This window comes from Castanea sativa, chromosome 11 (assembly GCF_040712315.1).
Source record: "Castanea sativa cultivar Marrone di Chiusa Pesio chromosome 11, ASM4071231v1".
In the NCBI taxonomy this organism is placed as follows: Eukaryota; Viridiplantae; Streptophyta; class Magnoliopsida; order Fagales; family Fagaceae; genus Castanea; species Castanea sativa.
Genome location: NC_134023.1, coordinates 41,919,976 through 41,943,109, shown reverse-complemented (window position 1 = coordinate 41,943,109; position 23,134 = coordinate 41,919,976). Strand labels below are relative to the sequence as shown.

At 34.8% G+C, this 23,134-nt stretch overlaps 4 protein-coding genes across 4 annotated transcripts; 2 read left to right on the top strand and 2 right to left on the bottom strand.

Moving 5' to 3' along the window:
- The first annotated feature begins 2,331 nt into the window (after nt 1-2,331).
- LOC142616528 (protein GLUTELIN PRECURSOR ACCUMULATION 3-like) lies at nt 2,332-7,759 on the top strand. Its single transcript, XM_075789363.1, has 7 exons — nt 2,332-2,392; nt 3,475-3,613; nt 3,713-3,741; nt 3,868-3,964; nt 6,069-6,474; nt 7,358-7,453; nt 7,577-7,759. The coding sequence occupies exons 1-7, from the start codon at nt 2,332-2,334 to the stop codon at nt 7,757-7,759; spliced, it is 1,011 nt and encodes a 336-aa protein (XP_075645478.1).
- Nucleotides 7,760-12,485: 4,726 nt separating this feature from the next.
- On the bottom strand, nt 12,486-13,436 carry LOC142616527 (putative F-box protein At5g66830). The gene has a single exon (XM_075789362.1). It carries the CDS (start codon nt 13,434-13,436, stop codon nt 12,486-12,488), a length of 951 nt encoding a protein of 316 aa, XP_075645477.1.
- A 5,342-nt stretch (nt 13,437-18,778) lies between these two features.
- Nucleotides 18,779-19,723, bottom strand: LOC142616526 (uncharacterized). The gene has a single exon (XM_075789361.1). The coding sequence runs from the start codon at nt 19,721-19,723 to the stop codon at nt 18,779-18,781; it is 945 nt and encodes a 314-aa protein (XP_075645476.1).
- Nucleotides 19,724-21,344: 1,621 nt separating this feature from the next.
- Nucleotides 21,345-22,535, top strand: LOC142616525 (F-box/kelch-repeat protein At1g57790-like). The gene has a single exon (XM_075789360.1). It carries the CDS (start codon nt 21,345-21,347, stop codon nt 22,533-22,535), a length of 1,191 nt encoding a protein of 396 aa, XP_075645475.1.
- Nucleotides 22,536-23,134: the final 599 nt, after the last annotated feature.

The window sequence follows — 23,134 nt, the reverse complement described above, 5'->3', positions numbered from 1 at the left end:
AGATGAATATTGATACATTTTATTTAGGGCAAATTACAACTTACCCACTTGTGGTTTGACTGAAATTTAAGTTGCTTACCTGTAGTTTAAAATTTGACATTTTACCTACTTGAGATTTGACCAAAATTTAAGTTGCCTACCTGTGATTTAAAATTTCATGATGAAAATGTTCTAATGGATATTTTTTAATCTTGTATTTTTATGTTTATTGTGTTTTTGGAGAAGAGAGACATAAAAGTGGAGCATAATTACATATTTAGCTTTGTTTTTAATAAATGTGGGTTATAGAAATTTAACTGAGCTCACCTCAGATGTGTAAAATGTCAAATTTCAAACCACAGGTAGGTAATTTAAATTTCGACCAAACCACGTGTGGGTAAATTGTGATTTGCCCTTTTATTTATTTTCACAACTCAATTGTTAAATTTGAATTGGTTCAATAGAGGGGTGATGACCACCCCTGAAGTTCAATCACAACAAATTGCGAAATAAATTTGTGGAAAAATTGGATTGATAACTGCTTCTTCATTGAAACCTTAGACCAATAAGGTGGCATTTGGATCCACGTTGCGTTTCTGCGTCTGCGTTCCTGCGTTTCACTTTTATTTTTATTTTTTTATTATTATTTTTTCTGCAGCACGCGTTTCAGGCAGACAAATGGCTACTGTTCATGAACAGTAGCCGTATATTTATGACTTTTTAGCATTTTTCTTCCGTAAACAGTGCATTCGTGCACTGTTTATGGACCCACAAACTTCATTTTCAACCACTTTTTTTTATTAAAAATGGGTCTTACAATACTATTCACACATTTAAAAATTATTTTATTACAGTATTTTTCAGTTTTTAGTTTTTAATTTTCAGTAATAAGTTCTATACAAAGGAACCCTGAGTGTCACCAAAAAGCCAGAGAGAGAGAGAGAGAGAGAGAGAGAGAGAGAGGACAAAAATGCATTACTAGGTTCAAGCTTCTTCTTCTTCTTATTTCGGTGGCACTTCGCCGCTAAAGCCTATATTCAAAAAAAGAAAAAGGAAAAAGAAAGAAGACCTATAGCTACTCCTCGAATTTTCTTTCCAAATACCATTAAATATCAACAAATTTAGTTAGTTGTCACGTTTCAAAACAATGCTGTAAACTAGCATCTCGAGTTTTAAAAACTCGATTTCCAAGATAAAACTCGAGTTTTTAAGTCTCGATTTGTAAGCGGTAGAAACTGATGTGGAAGAAAATACACGTGGAACTCGAGTCTCTTAGACTCGAGTTTCACTTCTTCTTTCTCGCTCGGTCAAAATTCCTGCAGATCAAACTCAAAGAATCGCCTACTGTTCTTCCTCTGTTCTTCGTCCCTGTTCTTCGTCGTCGTGCAGATCAGACTCAGATCGTCCAATCGCCCACTCAGATCTGTTCTTCGTCGTCGTGCAGGTCAGACTCAGATCGTTCCTTTCTTCGTGCAGGTTGTCGTCGTGTAAGTCATCGTCGTCTCCATCTTCTTCAGTTCCAGTTTTCTCCAGGTCGTCGTCTTCTTCTTTTTGATCCGGATCTTCTTTTCCTTCTCTTCTCCGCCTTTTCTCCTTCTGCATCTGGAAATTTGCTTCCATGGAACTCGAGTCTCTCGAACTCGAGTTCCACGTGGCTAAATTCTTCCACAACAGCAGTAGAACTCGAGTTTGAGACGCTCGATTTTTGTCATTGATCTCGAGTTTTCAAAACTCGAGACGCTAGTTTCCAAATTCCTTACAAACTCTCGTTAACTTATTATATTCTTTCTCCCTACTGCGTTAGCCTGCAAATTCCCCCGCTACTCCTCCCCAACCTCGCAGGCACTCACACAAACTCTCTCTCTGTTTTTGACTTTATTGGGATATTCTCAGTGGTCACACCGCGGTCAACATCGGCAAATCGAAGGTGGTCGTGTTCGGTGGACTTGTTGACAAGAAGTTTCTCAGCGATATTGTGGTCTACGATGTTGGTACTATATATATATATATATATTTTTTTTTTTTTGCCTTTTCTGATCTTGGCTTTGTTCTTAATCTGTGTTTTCCTTAGCATTCTTTTAAATTCTTTGGATTTAGCTTTCTGGGTATTTCTAATATTACTGTTTTGTTCACTTTTTTTTTTTTTTTTTTTGGCTTTTCTTAATTATATTTTATAGGTGATCATAGGTTATTTTTTAAGAAGATAAACAAAACAAAAAAATTAGTACAGCAAAAATGAAGCCAAACTCAAAAACAAAATCACATAGAAAATAAAACAATGATTAAAAAAAAAAAGGAACTCAGCTTTGAATCTGATTTTCCGGATTTGAACACTAGTATAACTGTGGAGACATGGACAATGGTGGGAAGCAAAGCACGAGGAGAGAAAGCTTGGTTGTTGTTATTCTATATGGTGTGTATGTGAGTTAAGGGAGATCACATATCGTTTGGGCTTGGGTTGAGCGAGGAGGTGGGGAGGTTGTCAAATCACCGGTCTACTAAATCCTGTTATGTGAAGGATGCTTCCGCCTGTTGTTTGACCGACAAGATGAGTGTAACCACCTGTTAACAAGTGTTAATAGGATAGTTGGTTATCAGTTGAATCTCGGGTTTGAAGGAATCTGATATTTCCTCTCATACTTTACCCATTTTCTCACAAGCCAAATAGATTAAGGAAAATGGGGTGGAGGGTAAGTTTAGAAGAGAGGGAGAAATTGGGTAAGAATTGAGAACAAATTGGTAGAGCATAAAAAGGGGTGGAGGGTAGGCTCCTGGGTTCAATATCCCACTTGTTGTGTGCGAAAACTTACCAATAAAAAAAGGGGAGAGTAGAGGAAGACCGTCTACATGTTTGTCACTACACAGAGAGAGAGAGAGAGAGAGAGAGAGAGAGAGAGAGAGAAGAGGATTGGGTTCATCAATCTTAAATATATAATTTTTTCGCTCAGATTTGTTTAATTACCTCACACGAGACATGCCTGAAACCCCAAAGAAATTAAAAGCTACCCCCTGATGCTGCTTGCCCTGGCCCTCCAAGTCAACCACAATCCTTTGGATTGGTCTGGGTCAGGCGGCATTGGTCACGCAGCTCGTGCTTGGGTGGGCTTGACTAGCCCTAATGTGGGTTTCAGACAGACAAATTGGATATAGACATGCATTAATTTTGGGCTTCTTGATTGTATTGCTCTTCTGGGGCACCCTGGCCCCTAGGGTATTATTGTTCCCGGGAGAGAATTAGTTATGGTTCCAAATTGAAGACTTAACCTGGGGCCTGTGGGTCTCTTTCATGAATTTTTATTCACCCAAGCTACGCTATGTTAATATAGTGACTGTATTTGGGGAGTGTGCATGTGTGTTTCAGAGAAAGAGACAGAGGAGACAATAACCTACATTAATTTAGCGCTGCTTGACTTTTTTTCCCAGACTTTTTTTTTGGTAGAAGGGGGGTGGTTTGAATGTGATTCCAGATTCTCAATCCTTGGATTTGATTTTCAGATAACAAACTTTGGTTTCAGCCAGAGTGCACTGGAAGTGGGTCTGAGGACCAGGTAGGTCCAAGCCCACGGGCATTTTACATTGCTGTTGCCATTGATTGTCACATGTTCATCTTTGGTGGGCGTTATGGTAGTAAAAGGTTTGTTCACATACTCTGCTTTATGTTTGCTGTCCACAGGTTTTGTGCTTTGTAGCTCAAAATTCAGTCTTGTTATTAATGCTGAGGATGGATTTTCAGGTTGGGTGACTTTTGGGTTCTAGATACAGGTAAGAATCTTACATAGCAGCTTCAGGAAAGCATAGTAATGATGGATGTGTCACAAAATTCATATACTAGTGCTTGTTTTACGACCCTTGACCTAAGAGGATTTATGGAAGTTATGTTTATTCCAGATGTATGGCAGTGGTCTGAGCTCACCAGTGTTGGTGACTTACCTTTGTCACGAGATTTTGCTGCAGCTTCAGCCATTGGGAACCGGAAAATTGTTATGTGAGCGTCAGTATTTATCTTTGCAGCATAATTTATCAAATAACTGGTGTAGATCTTAGGTACTTGACTTATCAAAAAACAAAAAAAGCGGAATGATTTTCTATGTCTTTTCAGATTTATTTTATGTTCTCTTCCTGAAAAATTTAAGGAGAGAATGTTTTATAATGGTGGAAACTAAAATTAGATTGGATGTGATTTGCTCTGTGAAATAGTATCACTAGAATGGATGGAGCTGTCGGTATATGGATCATTACCACTATTCTGTCTGCTCACATAGGGATTAGGTTTCATAATTGCTTAGAAACAATGTTTGGTGATGAGTCATTATTGAATTTAAAATTTTCATCTTGATTAAAATTTTGCATTCAAAAGTAGCCCTTTTTTTAGGGTGCAGAGAGATGTATGTTTGATATCATTGTTATCAACTTTTTCATTTCAGATACTTCTCATATCTCTGTTACTAAAGGCATCTATGCCGTGAATTATTATAAAAAATGTTTGAATTAATTACATTTTGATTTTTTGGGTGCTGCTGTCAGAACTATACTTATACTTATTTACTTGCTTGTGTTCTTTTAAGATGTTTGTAACTGACACGGCTGCTTGTTCTTGACTTAAATAGGAGGTGGTGGGCCAATTCTGGGTGATTTATGGGGCTTGAAGGGTCTTATTGAAGAAGTTTAATAGTTACTTTTTTTTTCTTCTTATTTTTTTTCCTTCCTTTTTTTTTCTAATCCTCTTTAGTAATCCAAGCGTATTCTAAAATTTTCATCAAGATCATTAGCTTTTCTTTGCATTGTGCTTGGCAAATCTCTTTTTCTTGATTTCATTATTTCATTTGGGTTGCATATTTCTTTGTTCTTAAAAAATTATTCCTCAAGTTCCAAATTGAGTTTATATCAACATTATATTCTTACTTTCTTAGTTCCTTTACAAAACATGTGGAGGATCACCTATCTTGAAAAGATACTGTGACTAAGGGCATGTTTGGTACATGTGTTTAAACACATGTTTTCAGATTTTAAATTACATTACACGTATTTTTACACACTTTTTCACCCACACGTATTTCCAAAAAAACTGAAAACTTTTGTTTAAACACACGTACCAAATGGGCCCTAAGGTACCAATCCATTATTGTGAATAGAATGATTGCAATGGATTGCAGTTATAATTACACAATGATATGGCATATTATGAATTTCTAAAAGTAATGTCATACACAGTTCTGATGTTAGACTCTTCCATTCACGTAGTAGATATAGATCCCAATCTATGTGATGGATTTTACCTGCCAATGCTACATGGAACATGATAGCACTGATGAGTGATATATATACACAAGAAATCCAATGTGGGGCTCTAATTTGGAAATATTCTCGAAGTTACAGAGGGATTTTTCTCTGGGGTGGTTTGGTGGATGAGCATAAACTTCATTTGGTAGGGTGGGTTAAGGTGTGTTATCCTTTTGTTGATGGTGGGTTGGGATTAGGAAAATTACTACCTTTAATAAAGCTCTCTTGGGTAAGTGGTTGTAGCGTTATTGGGTTGAGGAGACAAGATTATGGAGGCGTGTGATCGCATTGAAATTTGGGGAGGAATTGGGGGGGGGGGGGTGGTCTTCAAAGCACATGGGTGTGGTGATGTAGGACAAGGGGAAACAAGGTTTAATAGGGCTTTAGGAATGAAACAAAGGTGAAAATCCAGATTTAGGTTGCTATGAACAGGGCTGTGAATAGTAACCATGAAGTAAATAAAAGATAAATTCCTAAGAATCGCTCTTAGGTTCCTTGGCATCACACCTAGGAGTAGTCAGCATCACACAAACTTGGACTTGGACTCCTTTAGCTTTAATACTAAACCCAAATTAAATAACTAAACTTAAATAAAACCCAATGGACTAATAACACAGCCCATTCCAGAAAAAATAAAATTTCTAAAATACCCCTAACTCTTAATACTAATTAAAAGTCTTAGGATGCCTTTTATATGTTTTGCACGATTGTTGCCATGGTCCTCCATCATGTGGTTTATGGCGGGGCATTCGGAAAGGTTGGGAGAGTTTTAGCAACTTCCTTTCCTTTGAGATTGGTTTGGGGAGTAGAATCCGGTTCTGGCTTGATCATTGGTGTGCAGATCAATCATTGAAAGGAACTTTCCTGGAGCTATTTGAACTTGTTGCTTATAGGGAGGCATCTGTGGGAGATATGGTGGTGAGTCACACTTTGGAGGAAGGATGGAATTGGAATATATGGTTTCAATGTGGTTTTAATGAATGGGAGATGGAGTTGGTGGGGGCCTTTACTCGTACATTGGAGTTGCTAAGTCCTCCTATTGAGGGTGGAGATAAGATGAGGTTGTGTTTGGGGTCGAAGGGGGATTTTGATATAAAATCCTTTTATGGTGCATTGAGGGCATCAAGCTCTATTACTTTTCCTTGGAAGAGTATTTGGGGTGTGAAGGCTCCATGTTGTGTGTCCTTTTTTGTTTGGACAGCTGCATGGGGGAAGGTTCTCACAACGAACCATTTGAGGAAGAGGGGCTGCACTATTATGGATTGGTTTTGTCTGTGTAAATGTAATGGGGAGAGTGGATCATTTGCTTCTACACTGTGGTGAGGGTATTTTGGTTATGGAGCTTTGCACTTGGATCTTTTGGTATTTCTTGGGTTCTACCTAAAAGAGTTATTGACTTGCTAGTTGGTTGGAGGAATTGGTTGGGAAAGCATTCTTCAAATGTTTGGAATTTGGTACCACATTGTGTGATGTGAATTATTTGGAGGGAGAGCATATTTGAAGATTCGGTGCATTCTAGGGATAAGCTCTTAGAGTTTTTTGCAAGCACTTTGTTTGATTGGTCTTGTGCGTGGGGTTTTACTTCTTCGAAATCCATTCTGCTGTTCTTAGATTCACTTTTTCCTTGTACATAAGTTGTTTTGTTTTCCTTTGTTGCTTGTACATATTTCCTTCATTTACTTCATCTCTTTGATGGAGTAGCTTCTTTTTAATACAAATCTTTCATACCTATCAAAAAAAAAAAAAAAGTTTAAAGCAGTGGTTGGATCTCAGTGTACAAAGCCATCTACCAAAACATGCGTAAAATGAACGAATCTCTTCTATAGATTAATGGATGTATCATGTAAATTTGTTTATGATAAATACTATTCAGAAACTATTCTCTGAATTTAATTTGTGGAGAAGTCCATGATTATTTGACAATGAGGTGTATTTCTGTCTTCTAACAAGTACTTATAAGAAATCCTTGCCTGCATATGCTTTTTTTGAAGTGATATTTCTCAATCAGTTTTTGAGTGTTAGAGAATAATTAAAATAGTTCTATTAGAAGTTCTTTTGTAAACTAAGTTGAATTTGTGTCATTTCTTTGTTGTGGAAGGAAGAAAATGAAACACCTGGATGGACCCAGTTGAAGCTTCCAGGTCAAGCTCCTTCTTCTCACTGTAGTCATACTGTGACCTCTGGAGGGCACTATGTAACGACCTTCAGCGGCCTTTATATTCTCCTTGTTGATTTCTGTTCATGTGTTGTGTGTCAATGCTGAAACTTTTTGCCTTATAGTTCCTTAAATGTTACTGCTAAATTTTTTTCTTCGCAGCTTTTGTTATTCGGAGGGCATGGGACTGGTGGTTGGTTGAGTCGTTATGACGTTTATTACAGTGACTGCATTGTTTTAGATTGGGGTGAGTGCTTAAAAACTTTGTTGGTTGGATTCCTAGCAGATATGCGCTGGATGTGTCATCATGATGTTAATGAACGTTCTATATTGTTCATGCTATAGATATTCTGACTATTACCTGTATAAAGTTGTTTGTTCTATTTTTAAAACAGTTTTCTTTGAAGTGTGACATTTACATGTGAAATTACATTTTACCTTTTAAATTCAAAAATAAAAAATAGTGGTGTGAGAGAGGTTATTTTCAGAACTATAGATTAAAGGACATCAATGACAACATTTCTCTTTTTTTTTTTTCTTTTTTCCATGGACATGCATCTCACAAGATACCTAGTGGGCGCTGTTCAAATGTGTTGTAGCCAAAAATGATTTTGATTATGTGACAAAAATGCATGCATTGTTTGGTTTCATGGAAAAGCCCCAATGTTGTAACATAGATTTCTCATAACTTGTTTTAGAAATAAGCAACACACGTGTAATTTCAGCATTTCATCAGTGAAATTTTGCTAGCAGGGGTGAAACAAGCTGTAGAAATTACTGTTTCATATATAGTTGTTTGTTGAAAAATTTGTGTTTCTTTTTGGCAAATAAGTGTGCACAATGGAAGCGCTTACTGACTGGCAACGAGCCCCCTGCTCCTTGGGCATACCACTCTCTGACATCTATTGGTTCACTTCATCTGTTAATTGGTGGGTTTGATGGCAAATCAACCTATGGTAATCTGTGGTGGTTGGTCCCAGAAGGTACTGGTTTGCTTTGAAATACTTAATAAATATTGAGTCATTTAGTTGTTTGATAAATGATACCTTTTTTCTTTTCAGATTTTCACTTGGATAATTTCTGAACACCCAAATCGTTAATTTGATTCTTTTATGACAAAATCTTCTTGATGATACATCAGTTTGTCTCAAACATATCTTTTGTTTGGAGCATTTACAGAATGTTGTATGCAATATAATTTCCTCTATAGATTACATTCATTTTTCTGTCATAATGATTAGCTAGAGGGGATTTTGTTGAATTACCAAAAATATGTTATGCAAGTGATTGATTTTTATGAATCTTGATTATGTCTAGTAATTTATTTTTATGTAACACTACTGTTAGCATGCATGATGCACTGGCATGTTGGGTGAGTTGGTACTTCCCTAAGCCATAAGGCTTGGGGGGGTTTGAGGACCCGGGTTCAAGTGCTCCTGGGGTGGGGAGGGGATGGGGCTATTTAATTAAGTAAATATTTCTAATTAATCTCATGATGCACTGCTTAATTAAGAATCATATGCAAACTAAAGAAAGTATTTCTATAATATAATTAAAATAAAATATAAAAAATGGTTTGATCATATAATAATCTAAACCATGATTGTAGAAACACAACTATAAACTCAGCCTTATTGACTCAAGATATTTGTTTTAGGTGTGATGTGTTAATCATGCTTTGTTCAATTTTATTTATTAATAATGCTTAAGTCAACGTATTGACATTGATTAATGCCACAAACTTGAGGACTGTGTCATATACCTATCTATGCTGGACCATTATAGGAGCAGTTGGTGACCGAGGCTCTATGTCATTGTTGTATAAATGTTTTAGAAGCATCCCTTTAGTTCATAGAGGACTAATTATTAATGTGATTTGACCATTAGTCGTATTCGTGCAGGGAGTCTTTGGATTTGAATCCGATCATTGTGAACTACATTAAACATTTGGGGGGAGTGTAAGACAATGATGTTTGTTTGTTATATTTCGATAGTGGTAGTGTGTGGTTTGTATGATGAGCACCACATGGTGATTTATTTATTTTTAGTTATTTATATTTATTTTCTTCGAGTTAAGTTGACTAGCTTTTGAAGTCTGGTTTTATCAAATATTGTATAAAGAAAGTAAAATTTACTAGACATATATTATATATATTATGGCTATTATATTATACAGGTAATTATATTAACTGTAGGGATAGACCTAAAAGCAACACAATCAGCTCAGACTTGCTTCAAGTTTCTCTGACTCTTCTCTATAGATTGACAAAGATGTGAGCAGGACAACGTTTGCCAGCTGGACTCTACCAACGGAACATCTAAGTTTTTGAGGTTCTTTGCCATTGATGAATGGTTATGGGACCATTTTCAGTAGCATCTTTGTCTTGTTAAGAGTAGATTTTGCCATGTTATGGAGAAAGCTGTGTATAAAGGTATGATTCAAGTACCGGGTTGTAATATGGCTTAAGGCCTTTTGTACTTAAAATTGAGCTCCAGAATATTCCCATTGTGTTCAATATTTGCAAATATATATATATATATATATATATATATATATATATATATATATATATATATATAAATTATTCCATGCCACACAATTTTAAAATATTATCCTTGTTTGTCACAGCAATATAATTCACATTTAAAAAGATGAAAGAGCTCTACCTACAGTGTTTTTCGTTTGGCCAAATTTCGTTTTTTGTGGAGCCAAAACAGTTCGTTTGACTGAAGTGTGAAAACAAAATAAAAAGAAAAAGAAGGCAGGGGAAAGAGAGCAACAGTGTGAGAGAGTTCCAGAATAATGAGAAGGTTATAAATCTTATGATGATACAAAAGTTTGAATTTTGGGATAGTTGACTGTGTTTTGAGAGGCACATTGGCCAAAAGGTCACGATTTTAGTGGTTTGAGAGAAATGATTGTGTTTTGTGTTTCTAATTGTAGCTTTTGCTTTTGTGCTTTGTTGGCCAATGGTAAGTTTGAGCCCTTTGTGGGAGAAGGCTCGGTTGTGAGCAACGAGGTTGGTTTTGGAAAATTTGTGTTTAAATTTGTTGTTGTTTAATGTTTTCATTTGTTTATTCATTAGTAGCTTAGGATAAAAATTGTAAATTTAAATTTAGAAGTGTAAGTTTGATTGATAACTAAGGGTTCAATCATGTAAATATTGCACGTACAAGAACTATATAAATGTGAATCATAGAGGGGTTTAGGGAACTGTAAGGATTGCAATAGCAACCGCATCAACATGTGTAAAAGATTCTGTTTATTTTACACAAAAAATCTATTTTTTCTATTTTACACCATCACTTTTACAAAATACCCACATCGGTTTATCTATTTTACAAGATTTTTCAATAAAATATTTATTCTTCATTAATTTTTAGGTTAAAGCGTATCTCAGTATTTTATATTAACCTTAAGGAGTCTCCCAAAGGTATTTATTTTATATTGCACACACAAGACTAATGTATTGTATTTTGAAAAGCAAGTACATAAAATAGAAAAAAAAAGAAAAGAAAAGAAATTTTATGCTAAAATATACATGAATTTTTTTGTCAAAAAAAAAAAAAAAACCAAATTTTTATGCTAAAATGTACATGAATTTTTGGTCCACAACAACAGCTACAAGCAAATCAAAGCCCAAATGGGTCTTTAGGTATTTCAATAAGAATGGTCTTGTCGCCCACTTGGGAGGTCACAAGCCTATAGAGTGTCCAAGATATTGAAAAACCCCTATTTAATGTGACAGGTTGCTACATAGAGGGTAACATAGCTATTTAATAATTTAATTGTCATATGGTCATATGATATTGAAAATTTTCATTATTGTGTTTAAAAAACTAAAATAAAGCCGATCAACTAAACAAGATAGATTTAACACTAACAAGACTTAATTACCTAAACCTTCCGTCCAAATTTGTGTTCTTCTTTTGATTTGTTTAAGATGTTATTGTGTTGATGGTTTATTGCTTTTTAATTGATTGTAATGTGATATGAGTTTTATTTTTTATTTTTTTTATTTTATGTTTTAAATTATTGCTAGAGGTTATTGTAGAGACACGATTTTCAGACCAAACCCAAAATGTAAGGGATCTTGGCCTTGTGAACTCAGTACAATAAATTTGTAGAGAGTGAGTCAAAGAGTTAGGCTTTAGTGCATGGATAATAGTTAATATGGTTTTGTATGATGAGCCAACAAGAATCGAACCCGGTTTGTGCGAGAAAGTTTGTCCTCGGCACAGTCCGAGGAGCTCTGTTCTAATATATATTGGATGACAATGGTTACAGGAGTTGTTGAGATTGCTACAGTGCTTTCTCTTCTCCTTTTTTCATCCTCTTTTCATGAAGGGTCTCTTCCATTATATAGTTCATTTTAGATGATCTTAATCTTACACTTGTTGATCCTTTGAGCCACCACTTGAGTGCTTGTCCCATCAGACACCCTTTCTGGCCTTCTGTGAGTTGTGGTTGCCGACGTAACACTGTTCAGGTTTCTTTTCCACATAAATGCGGTCAGAAAGTTATCTTTAGGGCATTCAATGCGGTGTAGCAGCTTTCTCTTAGATATTTTTGAGTTCTTATCCTTCTTGTATGTTCATGATACTCGTCCCTATCATTAGAGCTTCTTAGAAGGTCACTTTGATCATTAGGATCTATATCTGATCTGCGTTTAGCTTATCCGAGAAGATATTCCTCCTCGGACTTGGACTACTCACGATCTCGGCCAAAGCCCCATGCTCTCAGCCGAAGCTCAAGACCCCACAGTTATTAACACATAAACTAGCACATCATTTTGTTAAAAACTTGTAATAGAAGGAGATGGTATCCCTGGCAGTAGTCTTGGAAAACACTAATTCATTCTTATGATCCAATATGAACAATAACAACGAGGAGTCCATCAGAAAGGTAGATCAAATAGGTCATTGTTCTAAAATTATTGCTGATAATGTTAATAACTATTCATGCATAACAAAAATTCATATATTTCAACTCATAATTAAAACTGTTAACCACAACAAAACATGTATACATATTAGGTTCAACATACTGCCTTACTGTAGATCCAAAAGACTAAATCATTACCCAATATTGTTCTAAATCACGGCTTACAGTTGAACAAGGTAAAGACTTTGAAATACATAGACTTTCCAAGTCAAACACATAAAGAAGTCTCTGGCCGTTCATCGTAAAGTAGATTGAGTTTGTTTTAATTCCCAAATCTGTTGCCGAAGAATACATGCAACCAGTGCCGTTATGTTGACTTAAGAAAATAGTTCGATCTCCTATACTTTTCACTTTAACCCACCTCTTCTCTTCAAAATCCATTCGGAAGACAAAGAATCCATAGACCTCTTCCATGCGAAATCCAAAAAACATCATGTGAACTAGAAAGAGTTCACCACAAGATTCAACGATAAAAGCATCAAATTTTGGAAGGTCCAATGGTGATGGCCAAGGAAGTTCCTCCATTATAATTCGTGTAAACTGGACTGTTCGACCCACAAATTCAACTGTATACAGAGTATATTCTAATGTCAAACAATAGATTGTTTTTCCAACCATTGCAAAGTTCCATAGATGAACATCTTCAGCAAATATACCAACTTGTTTGTTAAATTCAAGGTCACCCTTTTGGCAAACCAAAAGAGATTTGTCCAATCTATTGAAGAACAAGATATGACATTCAGGATCACTTGGAGACGACGATAGAATGCAGCCTTTGTAATCAGTGGATTCCAATGATGGAAGCTGAGCCTTTTCTAAAGAGATGGGATTCCAAAGATAACAATCCATTGAATCAGGATCAGGATCAACCAAAACCAACCATCCATGAGAACAAGCATATATTAGTTTGTTGCACATCTCAGGAATATTTTTTGTCTGATAATGATTTTTTGATACGTCAAAGAAAGTTTGCCTCTGTCCTTGCTTACAATCAAGGATTACAAGCCAAGGATACAATCGAGAAGCTGTGACAGGATAGGAATGCGTATTTTGTTTCTCTACTTTTGCTACTTCCATTTTGTTTGTGCTGTTAGCAATTAAAATCACATTTAGCATATGAGATACAAAATATAATAAACCACATTAATTTAGTATATGGGATACAAAATATAAATCAAATAAGCCACTACGGACACATTACAAAGCACAACTAAAGTTTGGTATCTCGTAATTCTAATGACTTATTTTTTTAAACGTGAGACAAAAAGATAAAATTTAAAATAACACAAAAAAAAAAAAAAACTAGAACTTCGGCCACCAATGTCAATCAAACCCAAAAATCAAGAGAGTAAGGACCCCAAATAATTGCAAATATGAAAAGGGAATAAATTTAATGGAGAAAAAATATTGTAAAGAGAGCGAAAGCAAGAAAAAGATAAAAAGATAACACAAAAAATACATAAGGCTCAACAACTTAGAACAGTGTAAAACCCTGAATGGTTATATTGTTTATATAATGAAGTACAAAAAACACATAAAAACCTAACGGTGTTTAAATGGAACAAAGGTTTATTAAAAGCACCGATTATGGAGGCAGAAAGTATTGGAGAGTAAGATTTGTTCTAGCAAGAACACAAATTAAATCAGTGCACTAGTTATCAATCTAAGGCATGATTAGAATCAGGTATCATAAATCAAATTCAATATAAGCAAAAAGAGATGACAAGTGTTAAAGAACATAAATTCATTAGAGTTCAAGGCAAATACAAAAATAGATCAAAACCTGGATCCGAGGGAAGTCCTTGAATGAGCAAGAGCAAACTCAGGCAGATGCACTACTACTTGAGAGGCAGAATATTTGATTGGCGTTTTTAAATTGAAGAAACTTTGTATTCCTAGTCCAAGTGCAATTCGTATTACTATTATTCAAGGGAAAGCCACCGCCTGTTCTAACTTCTAAGTGTATTATTAGGAGTCTAAACAGAGAACTAATAAGTTTAAGTGCATTATTAATTAGGAGTCTTATTATTATTCAGGGACAAGGAAAGCCACCGCCTGAATAGAACTGAGTTCCCAAATGCATTAGGAGTCTAAATAAATAGCTTATAAAAGCCGAATAGTGCATTAGAAGTCTCAGGTTGACGACAGAAACAATTCCTTTGATAAGGAAAAGCAATCGATTTTTGGTGGTGATGATGATTCTGAGCCAAGAAGCTTGAAAGCAATCAAGGTATCATCGACTTTTTATCTGTTTTTTATTTTTAAACGAAATCAAGGTATCATGTAGAACTTTTACTATCCAGTTTCTATTGAAATTTCAATTCGTAATATTGAAGTAAAGCTTTTGTATTTTGAGAATTCTAATTGATGTGCCTCACTCTAGGACCACACTTTTAATAGGAGGACTTGTTTTTAAATTTGCCTTTGCCTTCTTTTTTTTTTTTTTTGGTGGTAAAAAAAAGTTTTGTGGCAAATTTCACTAACCTACCATGAAATTTGGGTTAATGTCAATTAGGTCCAAGATATTTCAAAACAAACCAAATTAGTCCCTAAAACCGAGTTAGCCCCTAACCATTGTTAGACCCGTTAGTTTGTGCCCTATTCTCCCTCTCCTCTCTCTAATTTGCTCCTTTGTCAGTCATCCCTCTCTTCTCTTTCTCTCATCTTAATTATTCATATACAGAGATTCAAGACAGCCAAAACAAAAGATTATTCTCTTGTACAAAACCACATGAAACCAACGTAAAAATCCTATGATTTAGTTTTGAATTCATGAACATCCTATGCCAAAAATAAAAAGCTTGAGTGAGGGAAAGTGTCAATTTCACAAAACAATTAAGATCTAAAATTTTGTCATACCCATATTTCTCAAGCAGTATACTGATATGAACAGGCTAGAATGTGGGGCTGGAATGTATTCAATGGTGGTCGAGATGCAGATTTCCCATCATCTTCTAGTAGAAATAGAAGCTTATTTTTTACAAAATCACTGCCTCACCACAAAATTGTTACAAAGCCCACTACCACAAACAAATCTTACACACACTCACTGACTTAGACACATATACACACATTCATATACATGGAGCATGCATAACATTTATATGAGCTGTACATCCAAAGCCATTTTAAAATCAACCACAAAATCTCTTTTTTCCAAACCCTAAAACACCTAGTACTCTAGTTTACAAACCCAAATCAATATCACTAAATCCCTAAAGCCAATAGAAAACCCCCTAAATTAACCAATCACAAAACCAATGACAAAAGGAGATTTTGGCCATAAATGACCGGAGGAAATAAAGAAGAGTATAAGAAAGATAGAGAGGAGAAGGTAGCAATCAGTGGTTGTGGTGGCATCGTTGAGCTCAACTACCATCTGTGGTGGTGTGGGCTTCATGGAGCTATGACTAAGCTTGAGAGAGAGATAACCATCGTAGTGGTAGTTTGTGGCGGCTATGGCCTACTAGAAATAACCATGATATTTTGAGGGATTTGATCGGAGTTTAGGCCTCGTTTGGGAGGAGGGAATGGAATGGAACGAAAAGAATAATTTTAGAATATTTTTCCATTCCCTTGTTTGGAAGTTTTAATGGAGGGAATGGAAAACTCATTCTCTTGTTTGAGAGTTTAATGAGGAGGGAATATAATGGGTAGAAGAGAACACTCATTCCTCTATATTCCCTTAAAATCTCAAATTTTCATTCCCCCCGTAATTGGGAGGAATGAGAGGGAATGAAATTAGATTTAATGATTTTTTTAATAAAACTCCCCAAATACCCCTATATATTCAACCATTTATTTTAAAATAGGGGTCTAATAGTAATGTTGTCATAAAATGATTCCATTCCATCCCCTCCATGTTGCTCCCAAACAAGATTACTTACATTCCATTCATTTTCATTCCTTTATTTTAAAACATCCAATCAAGGTTATTTAATTTCATTCCATTCCATTCATTTCCTTTACTTAAATACATTCCACTCCACTCCATTTCTTTTCATTCCCTTATGATCGTTTCATTCCATTCCATTCCCTTATGAACTCCCAAACGGAGCCTTAGGGTTAAGGAGGGGATGAGAAAAGTTGAGATGAGAGGAGAGAGGGATAGAGAATCTGAGAGAGGGGAGAGAGAGGAGAGGCTTAAATTACTAACGAGGCTTAAACGCTGTTTTGGACCAAGTTGGGTTTAGGGATGAAGTTGGTTAGTTTTGAAATGTTTTGAACCTCCTTGGCATTAGCCCAAACCACAGGGTAGGTTAGTGAAATTTATCCAAAAGTTTATCTTAGTGGTTCAGAACTCCTTATGTAAATAGATATTGCCTCTTTTTTTTTATTTTTTTTATGAATGTGAACAGACATTGACTTGAAAATTTGTTTCCTTTTTATAAATATGTTTAGCTTTTAATGATTAGGCTACATTGGACAAGAAGAGCTTTATATGATACCATAAATTCAAATCGTTTTTACATAGATATAACTCTGTAACATAAATTCAAATCGCACGGTCCAGACCTTAATATACATGATTGTCGTGAGGAGAAGTTATTCAACATTTTCCCTTCTATTGTGAACCACTAAAACTTGGGCGTTGTCTTCTTCTTCTTCTTCTTCTTCTTCTTCTTTTTTTTCTCTCTCTCTCTCTAAAACCTGGATATGTTTATTGTTTATATATTGAAATTAAGCTAAAAATCTTGTAACTTAACTAATACATTGTAGTGTTTTTAATAGAGATGCTTATTGTTCAAATCCCCCATTCCTTTTTAATTATTGAATTATAAAAAAAAAAATTATTTTGGTTAGGTTCAACATACCTCCCCTCTCTCCCCTCCAAATAAAATCAACTTCTCTATAAGGAATCACGATGTTGCGGGAGGAAGGGGTACCTGAAGAGGTGATAGAGATATGTGATTAAAAGTGTTTTCATGAGCAATGGTGTGACAAAGCCTTAGTTAAATTACCAATTAAACTTTTGGAATATGGTAAATTTAATCATTTAACCAATACTTCTAACACTCCCACTTATGAGTGAGCCGAAACTACTTTTTGATAGATAAGGACTAACATGTGGGAATTTAAATGAGTCGTAGAGTGGAGGAGACAGATATCGAACTCAGGATTTCATACTTGAATACCATGTTAAATTACCGATTATCTCAAAACTTTTGGGATATGGTAAATTTAGTTACTTAGCCAATAATTCTAACAACCTTGAAGCTTGAGTTGAGGGCTCTCAAAGATGGGTACTACTTGCCTAGAAATTGAACTTGACTGTCTGACCACTATTGATATTATTCAACCAAGCAAGATCATTAATACTTTTTTGAGACTTATTATAAATGAGTGTATGTGTCTAATAGGAATGTGAATAAAGTAGGCTTAATCATTTCTATAGAGAGGCTAATGGATGCACGGATGTCTTTTATAATCTTGTGTGAACAAGTGTTAGTAAAGTTCATTAAATAATGATAAGAAGAATGAGTGGACAATAATAATATAACATAGTTGAGCTCATTCACATTGGACTTAGGCCCTTTAGGTTAAAGTGTATCTCAATATTTTATATTAACCTTCAGGAGTCTCTCTAAGGTATTTATCTTATATTGCACACACAAGGTTAATGTTGTGTATTTCGAAAAGCAAGTACGTAAAATAGAAAAAAAAAGAAAAGAAATTTTATGCTAAAATATACATGAATTTTTTTGTCAAAAAAAAAAAAAAAACCAAAATTTTATGCTAAAATGTACATGAATTTTTGGTCCACAACAATAGCTACAAGCAAATCAAAGCCCAAATGGGCCTTTAGGTATCTCAATAAGAATGGTCTTGTCGCCCTATTTAATGTGATAGGTTGCTACATAGAGGGTAACATAGCTATTTAATAACTTAATTGTCATATGGTTATATGCTATAAAATTTTCATTATTGTGTTTAAAAAACAAAAATAACTAAACAAGATAGGATTAACACTAACAAGACTTATCACCTAAACCTACGTCCAAATTTGTGCTCTTCTTTTGATTTGTTTCAGATGGTATTGTGTTGATGGTATATTGCTTTTTAATTGATTGTAATGTGATATGAGTTTTTTTTTTTTTTTTAATTGCCAAAGGTTATTAATACATAAATTAGCGCATCATTTTGTTAAAAACTTGTAATAGAAGGAGATGGTATCCCTAGCAGTAGTCTTTGAAAACACTAATTCATTCTTATGATCCAATATGAACAATGACAGTGAGGAGTCCATCAGGAAAGGTAGATCAAATAGGTCATTGTTCTAAAATTATTGCTGACAATGTTAATAATTATTCATGCATAACAAAAATTCATATATTACAACTCATAATTAGAACTATTAACCACAACAAACACATGTATACTTTAGGTTCAACATATGGCTTTACAGTAGGTCCAAAAGACTAAATCATTACCCAATATTGTACTAAATCACGGCTTACAGTAGAACAGGGTAAAGACTTTGAAATACATAGACTTTCCAAGTCAAACACGTAGAGAAGTCTCTGGGAGTTCATCGTAAAGTAGATTGAGTTTGTTTTAATTCCCAACTCTGTTGCCAAAGAATACATGCAACCAGTCTTATTATGCTGACTTAAGAAAATAGTTCGATCTCCTATGCTCTTCACTTTCACCCACCTCTTCTCTTCAAAATCCATTCGGAAGACAAAGAATCCATAGACCTCTTCCATGCGAAATCCAAAAAACATCATGTGAACTAGAAATAGTTCACCACAAGATTCAACATAAAAAGCTTCAAATCTTGGAAGGTCCAATGGTGATGGCCAAAGAAGTTCTTCCATTATAAGTCGGGTAAACTGGACTGTTCGACCCACAACTTCAGCTGTATACAAAGTATATCTTGATGCCAAACAATAGATTGTTTTTCCAACCATTGCAAAGTTCTTTAAATCAACATCTTCAGCAAATATAACAACTTGTTTGTTAAATTCAAAGTCACCCTTCTGACAAACCAAAAGAGAGTTTTCCAATCTATTGAAGAACAAGATATGACATTCAGGATCACTTGGAGACGATGATAGAATGCAGCCGCTGTAATTAACGGATTCCAATGATGGGAGTTGAGCCTTTTCTAAAGAGATGGGATTCCAAAGATAACAATCCATTGAATTAGGATCAACCAAAACCAACCATCCATGAGAACAACCGTATATTAGTTTGTTGCACATCTCAGGAATATTTTTTGTCTGATAATGATTTTTTGATAAGTCAAAGAAAGTTTGTCTCTGTCCTTGCTTACCATCAAGGATTACAAGCCAAGGATACAATCGAGAAGCTGTGACAGGATAGGAATGCGTATTTTGTTTCTCTACTTTTGCTACTTCCATTTTGTTTGTGCTGTCAGCAATTAAAATCACATTTAGTAAATGAAATACAAAATATAATAAACCACATTAATTTAGTATATGAAATACAAAATATAAATCAACTAAGCCACTACGGTCACATTACAAAGCACAACTAAAGTTTGGTATCTCGTAGTTTCTAATGACTTATTTTTTAAATGTGAGACAAAAAGATAAAATTTAAAATAACACAAAAAAAAAAAAAAACTAGAACTTCGGCCACCAATGTCAATCAAACCCAAAAATCAAGAGAGTAAGGATCCCAAATAATTGCAAATATGAAAAGGGAACATGTTAAAGTTAAAGGAGAAAAAAATATTGTAAAGAGAGTGGAAGCAAGAAAAAGAAAAAGAGATAACACAAAAAATACATAAGGCCCAACAACTTAGGACGGTGTAAAACCCTAATTGTTTATATAATGAAGTACATAAAATATAAAAACCTAACGGCGTTTAAATGGAACAAAGGTTTATGAAAAGCACCAATTATGGAGGCAGAAAGTATTGTTAAGTAAGATTTGTTTTAGCCAGAACACAAAATCAGTGCGCTAGTTATCAATCTAAGGCATGATTAGAATCAGGAATCATAAATCAAATTCAATATATATATGCAATTAGAGATGATAAGTGTTAAAGAACATAAATTCATTAGAGTTCAAAGCAAATACAAAACTAGATCAAAACCTGGATCCGAGGGAAGTCCTTGAACGAGGAAGAGCAAACTCAGGCAGATGCACTACCACTTGAGAGACAGAATATTTGATTGGCGTTTGCCTTTTGAGAGTTCTCTTATTTGGTGGTGGAATAGTTTTAAATTGAAGAAACTTTGTATATATAATAAACTTTGTATTCCAAGTCCAAGTGCAATTCGTATTACTATTATTCAAAGGAAAGCCACCGCCTGTTCTAACTTCTAAGTGCATTAGGAGTCTAAACAGAGAACTAATAAGTTTAAGTGCATTAGTAGGAGTCTTATTATTATTTCTTGTCCCACAGGGACAAGGAAAGCCACCGCCTGAATAGAACTAAGTTCCAAGTGCATTAGGAGTCTAAATAAATAGCTTATAAAAGCCGAATAGTGCATTAGAAGTCTCAGGTTGACGACAGAAACAATTCCTTTGATAAGGAAAAGCAATCGATTTTTGGTGGTGATGATGATTCTGAGCCAAGAAGCTTGAAAGCAATCAAGGTATCATCGACTTTTTATCTGTTTTTTTTTATTTTTAAACGAAATCAAGGTATCATGTACAACTTTTACTATCCAGTTTCTATTGAAATTTCAATTCGTAATATTGAAGTAAAGCTTTTGTATTTTGAGAATTCTAATTGATGTACCTCACTCTAGGACCACACTTTTAGTAGGAGGACTTGTTTTTAAATTTGCCTTTGCCTTCTTTTTCTTTTTTTCTATTTTTTTTGTCAAAATATTTTGTGTTCAATTTATTTTTATCTGAGAAACTCTTTACTTTGTGATAGTATATGAATTCGTTTTGTATAATTGTACTTTCAATATTGAGAAACCTTTACAAGGGTGATATTGTTTCTCTTTCCAATATATAGCCTTTACGTAAAGAAGGAAGAAATCGGCGGGAGTGGAACTACACATGGCCAAACAAATTGTAAGATGTTCTACCGAAGATCAAGAAAATCAAGAAAATAAAAAGGGATTACACAGATCCTGGTCTCATCTTCCACCTGAGCTTCTATGTTTAGTTTCCTCCTATGTTTTAGCTGGGGACTATACAACCTTTCGTGTTATATGCAAATCATGGCGATCAAGCACTTCTTTTCCTCGACCAGCGGTCTCAACCTTAACTGATTCTCCATGGTCTCTATCTCCATGTTTAATGTCTGTTGGCTCTCATAAATGCACATTCTTTCACCCTGCGTACCAAAAGCACGATGCATGCGAGATCGACATTCCAGAATTATTGGATGCACGTATTCGCTTCTCAAAGTATGGTTGGTTGCTCTTGACTGGATTTGGTTTTGACAATTTAAGTGTCTTTTTCTTCAATCCTTTCACAAAGGAAAAAGTAGAACTCCCTAAATACACAGATAGAGAATCATTCATTACCATGAGTTTTTCTTCTCCGCCTACTTCTTCCGACTGTTTTGTTATTGGAATTTGTAGGTGGGATGATTTTGGCTTCATTAAACGTGGAGAAAAACGTTGGACTTCCCATTCAATTATTAAAAGGCCAGACTTTACGCCATCAACATATTGCAATCCAATCTTACACAAAGGATTGTGCTATTGTTTGGGTGAGAATGGAGAATTAGGAGTATTTGATCCAAACGACAACCCAAGTAACTGGATTATTTATCATAATGATAAAATTCCCATTATTCAAGATAAGCTTGATTCAGTTCATCAAAGTTACTTGGTGGAAAGTGATGAAGGGAAGCTTTTAGCAATATTCATGGTTGAGGAGGGTGACACTAAGACACCAATTCATGTTTTTGAACTACCTAAGTTACAAGTAAATAAAACCATGATGAAACCACGCAAGATTGTCTGTCGTATTGTGAGAAGTTTGGGAAATAGAATCCTATATATCAGTTTTGGAGGGTCTTTCTTAGAACCTGTTGCGCCAAGAGGATTGGGTAACAAGATTTACTTGCCAATTATCAAAGACAAGAAAAACATATACTACTCTCTCAGAACTGGCAAGTATCATTCCATATTTGATGATTATTCTACCAAAAACATTCATGATGTAGAGGAACCGAGAAATTGCTGTTGGATTCAGGGCGGGCCAAAACTGACTTTAAACAAAGACTTTGAATGGTGATTAAGAGAATGCCTCCCTCTCTTGTGAGAGATTTATAATTGATTATAGAAGAATTAATAGACTGAGATGTACTAGTGTTGCTTTTCTTTTTTTCCTTCCCTGTTGTTTTAATCCAAGTTCTTTTAGTTACCGAAATGATTTCTCTTATTTGGAGCTTTGGATAAAATCTATAGTGGTTACTGTTAAGGTGTTAACTTTTGATTTTATCAATATATTCTTAAAGTGATATTTCTTGCCCGGATAAAAATGTGTTTTGTACTGACTCTGTACAGATTATTAAACTTTACAGAAAATTCATCACCGAAAAAAAATAACATTTGACAGATTAGATTTTGATAACAAAACCAAACTTTTGAATGTTAATTTTAAATAACTGTGCAATAAGCAATGAATTCTTACTTCTTATGACCACAACTCAATTTAACACACACAAACTTCCGTATACAAGGACTAGAATTTGTGAAAAAATTATTGAAAATGACGATTAAAATAATGAGTCGTTTGTTGGGTGTTGATCTACAAAGTTGGTAAAAATAAAATACAATGCCAATCATATCTTTCAGCTAGATCGGTTGGTCAGGCAAAATCTTATCATTGTT

Excerpts from the sequence above, each read along its gene's own strand:
- LOC142616528 (XM_075789363.1), top strand. The coding sequence starts at position 2,332 with ATGGACAATGGTGGGAAGCAAAGCACGAGGAGAGAAAGCTTGGTTGTT. Across the intron at positions 3,614-3,712 it reads GGGCGTTATGGTAGTAAAAG|GTTGGGTGACTTTTGGGTTC; the intron begins GTTTGTTCACAT and ends ATGGATTTTCAG. Across the intron at positions 3,965-6,068 it reads GGGAACCGGAAAATTGTTAT|AATCCGGTTCTGGCTTGATC; the intron begins GTGAGCGTCAGT and ends TTTGGGGAGTAG.
- LOC142616527 (XM_075789362.1), bottom strand. The coding sequence starts at position 13,436 with ATGGAAGTAGCAAAAGTAGAGAAACAAAATACGCATTCCTATCCTGTC.
- LOC142616526 (XM_075789361.1), bottom strand. The coding sequence starts at position 19,723 with ATGGAAGTAGCAAAAGTAGAGAAACAAAATACGCATTCCTATCCTGTC.
- LOC142616525 (XM_075789360.1), top strand. The coding sequence starts at position 21,345 with ATGGCCAAACAAATTGTAAGATGTTCTACCGAAGATCAAGAAAATCAA.